The sequence below is a fragment of the Ovis aries genome, chromosome 25 (assembly GCF_016772045.2).
Source record: "Ovis aries strain OAR_USU_Benz2616 breed Rambouillet chromosome 25, ARS-UI_Ramb_v3.0, whole genome shotgun sequence".
In the NCBI taxonomy this organism is placed as follows: domain Eukaryota; kingdom Metazoa; phylum Chordata; class Mammalia; order Artiodactyla; family Bovidae; genus Ovis; species Ovis aries.
Window position 1 is genome coordinate 38,252,651 of NC_056078.1, and position 13,856 is coordinate 38,266,506.

Here is a 13,856-nt window from a genome sequence, read left to right on the forward strand (position 1 = left end):
AGGGTGCCTGGGCTCAAAGGAGGTGAAGACAGAATCCGGGCTCTAATAAGGGCCCCTGGAAATTCTCTCAGTGACACTATCTTATAGTGAAAAGTCAATGAGATGAAGGCGGTGAAGAAATTAGAAACAGCCCAAGCTCCAAGCCAGGTCAGCCAGGTTCAAACCTCAGCTCTTGCATTCATATCATAGGCTGTGGTCTAGGACGAGTCACGTGGCCTCTCGTGGCCTCTGTGTCCTCATCTATCAATGGGAAGTAATGTTACTCTGCTCAGGGTGCTTAGGAAAATTAAACGAGCCACGTTTCTCAGACCTTGACAGCCTGTGGGAACAGAGGCTTCTCGGGAGTAGTCAGTGCCCTGCTCCACTGGTGCTTCCAAGGACGAGCTGGGTATATTCAGATATTTGGGAGTGGCTGCAGAGGTGTCTCCCAAGGGCTCATGAACTGTCCCAGCCCGCCGCCCTGAACACCCCATGGACACAGACTCAGATCACTGCCGTCTGAGCCTTATGGGCATTACCACCAATGGCAGAGGCACGAGGTGTCTCAGCCCGAGGGCAGAGAGCGCCGCTCACCTCTAGTTATCTCATTCTAAGGAGGGTCCCAGAGCAGGAACCCCCAGAGCTTTTAGAGAAGGATCTGTCGATTTCTGCTGATTGGCCTCATCCCACCCTCAACCTCATCCCACCATCAACAGCGCCTTTCACTCATCCATTCTTCTCATTTGACTCCAAGGCTTTGCCCTCTGGCCAGGCATGCGCTACCTGGCTCTGATGGCTTTTCCAGAAGGTTCCTCAGCCCCCTGCCCATGGGCCTAGACAGACCTCCACCAGTGAGGTGTGACCAAGACAGATACCTGGGGCCCCAGCACACATACAAAACGTCTGTGCTTGTTTTGACAACATTGGCTTCCAGGCACTATTGGTTCCCATTCTTTCCTCTCTTCCAATTCAGCCAATATGATCTTCTCAGGGTTTTCCACCTGTAACAACTCCTCCCTAAACCAAAAAGCCAGCCCTGCCCATTCCCACATCTCTGGCTTCTCTTACTTCTATTAGGGATGCTTTTCCCTCCCTCTTTTGCCTACCCAAACTCTACCCTTGATTCCTGGCCCTGACCTGCTTTCTCTTCTCCCCTGAAGTCTTTTGTGATCTTGCAGGCATGAGAAAACAAAAAACAAAAAACAAAAAAAAACCTGACCTGTGCTTCTGGTTACAGTAATGCAAGACAGAAATCAGGAAGGTCAGGGAGGACTCTGTGGTAACAGGGTTATCAAGGAAGGCTTCCAGAAAGACGTCAAGGGTCAGCTCAGCCCTGAGTGTTGTTAGGCTTGGATACAAGTGAAGATCAACAAGAGGACGGACATGGGGAATGAACACTTACAGAATAAAGTGAACTGCTTGACAGGGAGCTGTAGGGTTAGGAGACTGGGCTTCTGTTCCAGCTCCATCTGTGAATCAGTGTATGACTTCAGGCCAGTTCTTAACTGCATTGAGCCTCAGTTTCCTCACATGAAACTAAAAGGATGATGGTATCTAATTCTTGGAGATGTTGTAAGAATCATCGTAAGATCATTTAGCAGCAGGCCCCGGGCGAGCACTCAGTAAACATTAGCTACATTGCTAGTGTCATAGGGAAGAACAACCCTGACTCCACACTTGGAAGAGATCTGTTTCTTTTACTTTAACCTTTGTTACTCTTTTGCTTTGGCTTTGAGTTAAGAATGTTGCCTAGAGGGGGATCCCTAGTATCCTAGTGGTTAGGATTCCAGGCTTTCACTGCTGTAGTCGCAGTTCAAACCCTGATGGGGAGCTGAGCCATGCAGTGCAAAAAAAAAATGTTGCTTACAGCCTGAAATGCGCAGGATAGCCCGTTTTCAAGGCTCTGACCTTTAAGGGTTTAACACATATCCGTTTGTATAGAGATGAAAAGTTGTATAAAGACAGTAACATTGGTCTTTTGGAGGAACAGCTGTAAGAACAAAGGATTCTGACACCAAGAAACTTGCACCAACCAACCACACCCCCTCTTCACCTTGCCTTTAAAGATGCTTTGGTGAAACTCTTTGGGGAGTTTGGGGTGTTTGGGGCAAGAGCCACTCCTTCTTGCATGGCCCTGCACTAAACTTTCCCTACTCCAAACTGATGTTTCTGCATTGGGTGAACCCAATATTGGATTCAGTAATATTAATAGCAGCACTCTGGACCTTGGTTTCTTTATATGAAAATGAGTTAAGTTGTTCTGGATTAGTGTTTTTTTCTTCATTTCTCTTTTGGCTGGGCTGTACAGCTTGTAGGATCTTAGTTTTTCAACCAGGGATTTAACCCAGGCCTTAGCAGTGAAAGTGCAGAATCCTAACCTCTGGACCACCAGGGACTCCCCAGAGTTAGTGTTTCTTAATGTAAATGTCACTATAAGCCAGTGTGTAACTTATACCAGGACCTCATTTATAGAAGGCCAAGTTCTTAGTGGGTCACAGGCCACCTTCTGTCTCAAGCCAGTGCCTTGGGAGATGTTTATGCTTGCATAGGTTAGTGGACACATAGGTTAATGGGACACAGGAAACGAAGCCCCAGAGGCTATATCCATGATGTATTCTTCTGACCAGGACTTACACAGGCCAGGGTAGGTGGAGAGGAGTGGGGAGGGTGGTGGGAGATGCTTACTTTGCAAAAGAGACAACGGAGAGGACCCCGGTGGGTCCGCCCCAGGGACATAGGCAGTTAATGGTTAATTCAGAACCAGAAGCAGTCTCTCATCCCAGTTGGAGCTCTTTCCATGACAGCAAATGACTTCCAACCATCATTCTTTCCCCATAGCTTGTGAGCATACACATGAGCTCCGGTGGACACACATACACGTGTACACACATCCACACAGGTGCTCAGCTTGTCAGCACCTCCAAACATGGAAGAGCCTGGCTCCTGACCCGTTCGCAGGCTTGGCTGCAGCTCAGATCCCCCCTTCTGCTCCTCATCCCGGGCCTCGTTATGCAACTCTTTTCTAATTCAGCTTTCGGCTATACACCATTTGGATTCTGGGTCCTTAATCCGATGGAGCTGAAATGAATGAGGCCGGACTCCGTGCTGGTTTCACAAAGGCTACACTGTCTAACTGATGAATGGGTTCCTTCTGTCCGGGCCAAGAAGATGATTTGGAGGGCCAGGGGACAGCAAAAAAGGAGCCCAATGTCTAGCATAATACCCTGCATGTGCCAGCACGTGGAATGGCCCTTTATAATGGAGGAGCCTGGGTTGAGGGAGCCAGAGAAGAGCTGGGTCGGCTGGGAGAAAGGCAGAGAGGATGGCAGAGTCTGGGACCCTGCCCACCGGCTTCGGGGAGCTGGAGGTGCTGGCCGTGGGGACGCTGCTGCTGGTGGAAGGTGAGCCAGGCAGGATCTGGGGTGGAGCAGAACTCAGCAGGCCCCCAGAATGCAGGTCACAGCTGCAAAGCTGGCAAGAAGTTCCCAAACCATACTCCTCTGTGCTTACACCCATTGGGTCTTCTGATGGCTGCACCTGCGGGCTGCAGCTTGCAGCCTGGGAGCCAAGAGAGAGAAGCCAGGCATGGGACAGGGAGGGAGGAATTCTGAGAAGGGGATGTCGGCCCAGGGCATGACTAAGAACCAGGCCTTTTCATGTCCCTGCTGTCAGGAGAAAGTTGAATCCACTCCCTGGAAATCCTGCTAAGAATCTCGTATAAGATCAGGCCCCTGGTAGGCTGTGAAGACAGTCAGCTCAGACACCTGCTGTCTGAGTCACTGAAACCAAGACACCTAAGCTCTCTAACCCTCAGCGCCCTGACATTCCAAATGGGTGGTGGTGAAGGTTAGATGTGATCAAGGTATAAAGTGCCCGCCTAGACAAACCCAAGTATTCAAGTTCATTCACTCCCTTCCAGGCCCACATTACTTTCACCATCTTCTTGCCCTCAGCCCTAAGCACTTCCGCCCTAAGGGCAACCTGGGTCCAGGAAATGCAAGCTGCACCCCCAAATCCCTAAGATGCTCACTGAGGCCAGGGCTGGACCAATAGATCCGAGAGTTGGGTGAGCCCAAGTCTAGGGCAGTGGGGGATGTAGCCTTTGTTCAAACCAGATTCAGAGACAAAATCAACACATTTGAGAATTGACAGTGGAGAGGGAGCCGCCGCCACCAGGCTGGCCCTGAAGCCCTGGACCCCATCGGCTGGCGGCCTCAACCCCCTTTCCTCTCCTCTGGGAACCCTGCAATCTAGCTTCCCTCTAGGTCTTCAAACATGCCTTGAAAGTTTACAGCTTTATGTTTTTGCACGTGCTGGTCCCTCTTTCTAGAACGCTCTTCCACACCCTGTCCTCTCTGTGAATGCTCACAGTTTGAAGGCAGGATCCTCCCCACTTTCTCACTTCACATGGGAGAAGCTGAGGTAGTCAATGAGTGGCAAGGCTGGAATTCACGGTCGGGTCTGTCTGCCGCTGGGCGCCACCCGCTTGCAGCTCGCGCCCCTGCCTGGGGTCCTGCCACCTCCTTTCCGAGGCTCTCCCTAACGTTGTTCCAGAGTCCTTGGAAAGGGCACTGTGAAAGTCGAAAAAGCTGAGTTCAAGTCTCAGCCCTGCCCCTTACTAGCTGTGTACTTAGGCCAACATCTCTGAGCCTTGGCATCTCTGCGGCAAGTCGGGAGGATGGTGTCCAGGTGAAGAGTGACTGGGAGGATCCGTGTAAAGTGCTCAGCCGGGCGCGTGATAGGTGCCCAGTGGCTGTCCATAACGGTGATTGCGCTGGCACAGACCGTGCTGCACTTGACTGCTTTTCTTCCTCATCGATCTTTCTATCAGACTGTGTGTTGGTAGAGGGCAGGGTGTACATTTCATGGCTTTCAGTATCCGAGGGCCAGCCCGCCTCATAGGTGCTTGATGAGCTGCAAGGAGATGGGTGCTGAGTGTGAGGTGGTGGTGGGGGGGCTGTAGAGGGCCCATCCATTCCGTGGGCCCTCATTCTGACCCCAGGAGGGCCTCGCAGCTCCAGTGCCAGCTCTCCCCTTCTTTTCAGCTCTTTCTGGCCTCAGCCTAAACATCCTGACCATCCTCTCTTTCTGCAAGACCCCAGAGCTGCGGACCCCCAGCCACCTGCTGGTGTTGAGTTTGGCCCTGGCCGACAGCGGGATCAGCCTGAACGCCCTCGTTGCAGCCACGTCCAGCCTCCTCCGGTACCTGCCCCCACCCTAGTCCCTGGGCTCTGGGGCCTGACCTCAGGGCACTGGGCAGCAGGCCAGAGACATGCTTCCTACCTGTAGAAAGCTATAGGGGAGAGGGTGGGCAGACCAAACTAGGGTAAATCTGAAATCCAGGCCATGCCTGCAGAACGGCAGCTGATTTCTGGAACACAGGAGTTCCTTGGACCTGACCATCAGAGCTGGCTGACGGTGGGGATTAAGAGCCTGGCCCCGCAACCAGGCTGCCTAGGTTGGAATCCTGACGTCATTATTTCTATTTCTCTGTAAATCACCTATTATTGCCTAACTCATATGGTTGTTGGAAGTATTGTTTGTAAATAATTTAAAACAATGCTTGGCACCTAGGAAGCCTTAAATAAGTATGTGTGAAAGCAAACAGGATTTTGACAAGTGTCTAAGACCTTACGTGACCGGGGTCTTCCAGTGTGGTCTAAGAGGCTGTTTATAGGATTGTTTTCTTAAGCAGATGGATCATTCCTGTGGAAGCCAGAGCCCCCCTCCCCCCGCCTCTGTGCACGAAGGCTCAGGGCTGACTGTGGGGTCTGAATCGGTGAGGGTTCCTTGCCCTGCTCTCCTGCCCCTTCCCAGGGTGGGGGATGGGCAACTGACGCTTCCGCCCTCCCTGCCCTTGGGGCCGGAAGCTGGGAGGCTGGGGTCTACCCTCTGACTTTGCCTTCCTGCGCTTTGTGACGCTGGCTCCGTACCTGTTCCTCTCTGAGCCTCAGGCGCGAGCTCTCCTCGCATCATGTTGCTCCATGTCCTGTGATATAGGCACCCGATCACCAGGGAGACTCTTTGATCCAACCAAGGTGCCCCCTCACCCCAGTGGCTCGATCTCTAAGGCCTCAGTTTCCTTATAGCAAAACAGATACTAACGCCCTTTTCTAAGGAGCCGAAGGTGCCCTCCGAGCTGCTGACAAGCAGGTGAGGGAGGGGGACAGGGGCGAGGGGGAGGGGTCACTGGCGCCGCGTGTCTCCCGCAGGCGCTGGCCCTACGGCTCGGAAGGCTGCCAGGCTCACGGCTTCCAGGGCTTCGTCGCGGCGCTGGCCAGCATCTGCAGCAGCGCAGCCATCGCCTGGGGGCGCTATCACCACCACTGCACCCGTAGGTCCCTCGGTTCCACGTATTGAGGGTGGTCCGCGCGAAGGTCTGCTCAGCATTTCCCAGTCCAGGGAAGTGCGGGTGGGTGTAAGCGTGCCCGAGTGTGAGGTGTGGGCCCCCAAGAAAGGGAGGAGGGTGGGAGAGCGCAGGAGAGGTGTTGAGGCGCCTGCTGGGAAGGTTCCCTGTGCCCCTCCCCGTGGCCTCAGGCAAGTCAGGGGTCCTCTGTGAACCTTGCTCTCCTCCTCTGCAAAGATGAGTTTTGTAGCCAAGTCACAGTTTTATTTGGAAACTCAAATGAGATTCTGGATACAGAAGATGCCCTTGAGGACAGGCAGTGTTGGGAGGCAGCAGAGAGGTGGTGTGTGTAAGACAGACTGGGCGGGTGCCTTTGCACCTCACACTTCCATGGAACCTCTGCCATGCAAAGGCTTCATGAAAAATGAGTCTGGTTCAAGACTTCCCAAGCTGTATTGTCAAATTCCCTCTTCATCATTAGACATATAAGTGTGCCACCTGCTTTGTTATTTATCTGGTGTTTTTCTTAAGTGACTCATTTTTTTAAATTTAAACAACTGCTTTAGTCTCATTCTAAAAAGTATCTGAAATCACGAAGTTAATTTTAATACACATAAAGGTAAGAAACACATTCACCCGTAGACCATGTAGAATCTCACTCACCATGGCAGAAACATAAACATTCTTTGGGGGCTGTGGCTCAGGCAGCCCTCACTCTAACCCCCAGCTTGCAGACTGGGAAGCACAGGTTCAGAGAAGTCAAGGCGCTTGCCCTGAGTCACACGGCTACAGAGCCAAGCTGGGATTGTGCCTGGCCTGGATGCCCCAGAGGGAGCCTCCCATTTGTCTCCTGGGCTCTGAGTCCTAATCCCCTGGCACAGAGGTTACTGTGGTGTTCACAGCTAACATGGCCTTGAGCCATGAGCATCAGTCCTTTGGAATTGCAGATCTGCCCGTGGACACACGGCTCACTGCCCTCAACAATGTCACATGCTTCTCTCCAGGGCCAGAAACACAAACGCCTTTGTTCTCCGCTAATGCTGACTCCTATCTGCCTCATCTGACCTTGGAGCTCCTCTTCCACTACTAGCCCAGCCCTGTCCCCATACCTCTCGCAGACCATCACTCACACGTGCACGTACACCTGTCTCTTTGCCATCTCCCTCTTTCTCTCCCTCTTTCCCCCTCTTCTCTAAAGAAGATGGTGCAGAGTGTCTCTAGGAGACTTCCACATCCATTGTCTCTTTTATTCTTCATAACAATCGTCGGAGGCAAGGATGATCATTCCCAGTTTATGAAGGAGAAAACTGAGGCTCAGAGAAACTTGACTTGCCTGAGGCACTGCGCTGTTAAGCATCAGCGCCAGCATTTAAGGACACTCCGCAGGACCACCAAGTCCGCTATGTTTTCACTCTGCCAAGCTACCGCCTCCCCTCCACCATCCTCCTTCCTGTGTCCCACGCAGGCAGCCGACTGGACTGGAACACGGCCGTCTCCCTGGTGTTCTTCGTATGGCTGTCTTCTGCCTTCTGGGCGGCACTGCCCCTCCTGGGCTGGGGCCACTATGACTATGAGCCGCTGGGGACCTGCTGCACTCTGGACTATTCCAGGGGGGACAGGTGAGGTGTGGGCAGCCGCTTCGAGGCTTCTTTGCATGGGAATCTGGGCTTTGAGCCTGTAGGATAGCAGTGTCAGCTGCAAATCCAAATGGGGATGTGCCAACATCTGCCAGACAGTCTCAACTCCTTAGCCATGATCCGCATGTAAAAGTTGACCGTGGGACTAAGGAAAGCCCATTCTGAAGATTGGCCAAGGGATGGGAATGTTATGCAAGTTGGGGTGCAGAGTTGGGCCCCAGAAGGAGTCCTGTCCAGGGAGCTAAGCTGCCTTGGTTATAACAATGCTGATCTCCTGTGTTGGTTGTAACAGTCACTGAGCCCCATGTCCCCTTTGCCACCTTCAGCACAGTCAGATCCCAGCTCTGATTTATTGACTCCTACAGGGAGCCATACCCTTGGTTCTATAGTGTCAAAGAATGTTAAGATCTTTGCATTGGGATCTTTGGCATTGAGAACAGTTCTCTGGATTCTCTTGAGCTTTTGCTGTGGGCCAGACCCTGGAGAGACAGCGGTAAATGCGTGATGGCGCCCCCATCAGGAAGCACTCATCCAGTACTGCCAGGCCCACGGGGCTCTGGGGAGCCCAGGGCTCCCTCTAGGGGCTGCCTCGGGCAGGGACCACATGGGCTCCAGCCCGGATCTTGCTCTGCTAGAGGCGCACCGCATTCATCTGCTTGACAGGTTTATTCATGTTGACTCATTTATTTATTTGGCTGTGTTTTGTTTTAGTTGCAACAGGATCTTTCATTGTGGCACACAGGCTTAGTTGCCCCGTGGCATGTGTGACCTTAGTGCCTGGATCAGGAATTGAACCCACATCCCCTGCATTGCAAGGTGGCTTCTTAAGCAGTGAACTGCCAGGGAAGTTCCTATTCGTGTTTATTCCTAATGCACCTGCCTTGATGACAGGCTTCTCAGGTCAAGCCCAGTGGAGAAGGCAGGGGCTGGTCTAATGTCCTCCAGGGAATTCCCTGCAGGTATTTCCCCCGCTGGGGTCCAGCTCCTCTGGCAGCCCTCCCTCCCAGCCCTCCTTATGGACAGCAGCCAGATGATGTGGTCTCCGCTGCACAGAATGGCAGTCTGCCTCCCTGTGACTCCCACCTGCTCCTGGTCAGCCCTTGTGCCTCCCCATGACCACTGCCTGGGACCCCTGGTTCTCCTCTGGTCCCTTCAGTGATTTCACCAGTGATACAGTGTCCAGTCTCATCCACAGGGTCCTTCCAAACCTGTGCCAGAAAACTCCTTGAATGATCTTTCCTCCTGGTCAACTGACATCTCCATTTGCTAAACACATTTCCCAAACAAATTGTCCCGTTCTCCGTGTTTGGGGCACATACAGAGAGAAGGGCTGAGCCCCTGAACTGCCCAGCAGCAAATTGAAGCTGGACTATCCTTTGTCCCAGCTCCTTGGCCTAAAGGCAGGTTCTAGGAGGACCTCATAGCTCCTGATTCCCAGGAGAGTTGAGCTGGGACCCGGGAGCACCCATATTCTGAATACTCACCTGATGGGAGGAGTTCCCTGCATTTGACTGTCTAGCCCAAGTCTGATGGGCCTTCTTGGGCAACTGATCATCTCTGAGAGGCAGTTCTTGACTTCTCCATCCCCTCTGCCTGCAGAAACTTCACCAGCTTCCTCTTCACCATGGCCTTTTTCAACTTCCTCGTGCCCCTCTTCATCACAGTCGTATCCTATCGGCTCATGGAGCAGAAACTCGGGAAGACCAGCCGTCTCCCGGTAAGAATCAGCTCCGAGAGGAGGAGAAACACCAGGGAACATGAACAGTGTGACTGCAATCAGGGGTTCTCTGTGTTTTCAATGATCAGGAGAGAACTCTAGCTTTGTATGTAGAGCATGGGGTGTCAGGGCAGAAACACACCCTCCCCTCCCATTGCTGGAGGTCACCAAGACCTGGGAGGGAGACACAGAACTGCCCAGATTTACCCAGACCCTGTAATACTGAGAGGCAGGGTGTCCAGTGGACATCATCCTTGCTGTTACCCTTGCTTCTTCCCAAGGATATGAAGATTGACACAAAATTACATGCATTTTAAATGGCTTCAGGATGTTTCATTTAACCGCAGGCACAGACTGTTACCCACAAAGTAAAATCACACCTGCAAGCACATTTGTCCAAGAGAAACAATGATTCAAAATAAGCCCTCCTGGCCATTGCTCAATTTCTGCATTAATATCGTCTTACCGGATTTGTTTTTTATTACCTGAACAATCTCTAGCCGATGAGTCATAGCTCTAAAGATTCAAAAAATAAAAACAAGCTAAAAAACCTCAGGTACTAATGCAACTTTATGTGCATTATATCATTTCAATTTTGCACCCAGGCTCTGAGGAAGGAAGGCTTTATTGTCCCTATGTCACAGATTAGAAAATTGAGACTGGAAGGGGTTATTAGCTAAGCAACTGGTCAAAAGCAGCGGCGTTAGTAGTAGCAGCATTGGATCAAACCCAGGTCTGGGGCTCTGTCACTCAAGTGGGCAATCCTAGTGCATAAGAGAAGCACTCTCTTTATTGAAACTCTTCATCTGCCACAGTTTTTCCCTTGTGAATTGGAAAAACGCTGTACCAGTTGATCGTAGCTGTGGACCCAGGGTTTCCTGGTCACAGAAAGAGGGCGAGGGCTGTCCAGGTGTTTTCCTGTTCATCACCGCCTGCCTCCAGGCTGCGCTCGCTCCTGCCTGGGTGCTCAAAGTCGCCACATTTATTGGAGGTTCAATGGGCCAACAGACAAGGCTGCCACACGGATTTCTCATTTTTCCCAGTTGGCTTTAAACCATCCTTCTCACTAGCATCAGCAGGGGTTGCCACGCACTGTCCAAGGGACCTCAGATGCGAGCTTAAGTTATCTTCTTTGTTAAAGGGCGACATGGTCAGAGAATAGGCACTGGTTTTTAGTGTCAGAATTGTAACCTGTGAGTGTACGTGGCGAATCGTAATTTCGCAAATTCCATTCCGAAAATAGTACGGAAATCGTGCGCCCTCCTGTGGCCACTGGTGGTACCACGTCGCCCGCTGCCTGGTTGAGTATCTCACAGGGAGGAAAGCGGCTCCTTTGACCCCAGGACAGGTTGAGCCGCCAGTGAACCAGCGAATGCGGGAGCTGGTTGCAAGGTAGCTCTGGGACCGAGTTGTGAGGGCAGCTCTGCCCGGGGACCTTTAGACACACAGCCGCACTCACGCAGCCCCGGGTTTCTCAGAGAACAGGCGGGGAAGGAAGCGAATCCTCTACTCCAGTCGCTGCCTCCACGCAAGTCAGGCATCGTCAGGCCACTTTTTGGACAAGGTCACTGAGGTCAAGAAAGCTTGAATGAGGCCTAGGGTCAAACATCTTAAACAGAAGAGAGATTCAGCTGGTCCCAGTTCGGTCCACAGGCTCAGCACCTTCCCACAGCCCTGCCAAGCTGGTCCTAGGACCTCATAGGGCTGCCGGCCACCTGAGCCAGTCAATGCCACCCTCCTTTAAAAAAAAAAAAAATTAGAGAATAATTGCTTTACAGTATTATGTGGTTTCTGCCATACAACGTGAATCAGCCGTAAGTATACACATGTCCCCACCCCTTGGACTTGCCTCCCACCCCCCTCCCCCAGCCCACCCCTCTGAGCTGTCCCAGAGCTCCGGGTTGAGCTTCCTGTTACACAGCAGCTCCCCCAGTTAGCTGTTTTACGTATGGCACTGTGTATGTTTCAATGCTACTTTCCCAACTCTTCCCACCCTTTCCTTCCCCTGCTGCGCCCACAAGTCTGTTCGCTAAGCCTGCGTCTCTATTTCTGCCCTGCAGATAGGGTCATCCGCACCATTTTTCTAGACTCCACATAAATGCATTCATGTAGGATATTTGTTTTTGTTTTCCTGACTTACTTAACTCTGCGTAACGGGCTTTAGGTTCATCTGCTTCACTGGAACTGACTCAAATACGCTCCTTTTTATGGCTGAGTATATTTCACTGTAATATGTGCCACAACTGCTTTATCCATTCATCTGTCATGGAGCACCTAGGTTGCTTCTGTGTCCTGGCGACTGTGAATAGTGCTTCAGCGAACACCAGGGTACATGGGTCTCTTAGAATTGTAGTTTCCTTGGGGTTTATGCCCTGGAGTGGAATTGCTGGGTCACATGGTGGTTTTATCCCTAGTTTTTAAAGAAATCTTCATCCTGTTCTCCATGGTGGCTGTAGCAGCTTACATTCCCACCAACCGTGATGCCACCCGCCTTCACCCATGTCTCCGCAGGTGAACACTGTCCTGCCAGCCAGGACGCTGCTGCTCGGCTGGGGCCCCTACGCTCTCCTGTATCTGTACGCCACCGTCGCGGATGCAACCTCCATCTCCCCCAAGCTGCAGATGGTACAGACACCTCCAGCACGCCAGTGCCCTCTCCCCATCTGTGCACGCCTGTTTCTCCCCATCTCTTTCTCTGGCTTTATAGCATCCATGATAGGCGCCCTCTTTCTCTTTTCCTCTGAATGCTTGTAACTCACTGGGTATTTGCTTGTCCCCCTGGTCATGTGGGTCACTGCTTGACATTGCCCAGGCCTCACGTGAGATGACAGGGACAGCCAGCCAGATGGTGGTGCACGCACTCTGGCACCAGGGACTGAGAGTAGTGTCTGGGGAGGAGCAAGATTCCACGCACCATCCGGCAACTAGTCAGAGAAGGCTTAGCGGCTGTAGAGTCAAGCCAAGGGCAGATGCTTGGCAGCTGAGGCGGGGCGGGGGCGGGGTGGGGAACGTTGGGTTGGGGGGGCGATGGTGGTCACCCACTGGGACCAGGGAGAGGAGCAGCGGCTCTGAAACTTCTTTCCTGGATTTCTCCATCACAACAGGTGCCCGCTCTCATTGCCAAGGCAGTGCCCACAGTCAACGCCATGAACTATGCCCTGGGCAGCGAGATGGTGCACAGGGGAATCTGGCAGTGCCTCTCGCCACAGAGGAGAGAGCGCAGCCGAGAGCAGTGAGCCTCTCTGGTGGGCTTCCCAGACCCAGGCCCACCCAGGCCTTCCTGGACTGAGCCCCGGCCTGGGGAGTCCTGTCCAGCAGCCTCAGGAGCCAAGCTCCAGACACTCACCCTTCATCCCCGATGGCCCTTTAAGCCTGGCCCAAGGCCGGACACGGGGGATTCAGAGAAAAAGCAGACTGCACAGAACGAGCCCGGACTGTGGAGCCACACGGACCTGTGTTGGCCACAGCTCTCCACATAGAGGCTGAGAGACCTTGGAAAAGTCACAGTCTCTGGCTCAGCCTCCTGGCCTCTAACATAAGGATGTTAATACGGACTCTGGGTCTGCCGTGAAGCTTGAACTTGATAGCGTGCACTCGTATGCACATAGAAGCTGCTGCTCATCAGTACAGCTCTTAGGATTCAGAGACTTACATAGAAAGGGGTGAAAGCCCCAGATTTGTTTGTGGGAGCTCAACCCAGGCTGCGAGCATTCAAACACCTCTTATTAAATCGTGATCTCGTACAGGTGACTTCCGCCTCTTGGGCTTGTGTTTCGAATTTGTGAGGCACGACGACAGGAATGGTGACTTGGCCGTGCAGAAAGGCCCAGCACCTTACCAGGCACACATGGAGCGCTCATCAAGAGTCGCCGTCACCACCCTCCAGTTAGGACAGCTGGCTGCATGTTGCTTAGCTGCCAACATTAAAAAAATCAGGACAATTTGTTTAGGACTTCAGACACCTGGAGGTGAGGTCCCGCCAGCCTGGAGGAGGCCTCATGGTGACGGTTTGGGGCACAGAGTGGCTCTGCCCTCGGCCCAGGGCATGTGCTCTCCCGCCAGCTGCCGCTCGTGTGCTCCGTCCGGAGCCCGCGGCGTCTGAGTCTGAGACACTCGGGCTGGGCCCCACTCCTGGATGCGCCTCTGCGCCTCCCATGGGCTCAGCCCCTCAGAGACA

General features: G+C 52.7%; 1 protein-coding gene across 1 annotated transcript; it reads left to right on the plus strand.

The window, feature by feature from the left end:
- Positions 1-3,263: 3,263 nt before the first annotated feature.
- Positions 3,264-13,429, plus strand: RGR (retinal G protein coupled receptor). The gene is made up of 7 exons (XM_004021531.6): positions 3,264-3,380; positions 5,025-5,181; positions 6,192-6,313; positions 7,791-7,944; positions 9,562-9,679; positions 12,191-12,304; positions 12,784-13,429. Exons 1-7 carry the CDS (start codon positions 3,302-3,304, stop codon positions 12,913-12,915), a joined length of 876 nt encoding a protein of 291 aa, XP_004021580.2. The 5' UTR covers positions 3,264-3,301; the 3' UTR covers positions 12,916-13,429.
- The last annotated feature ends 427 nt before the right edge of the window (positions 13,430-13,856 follow it).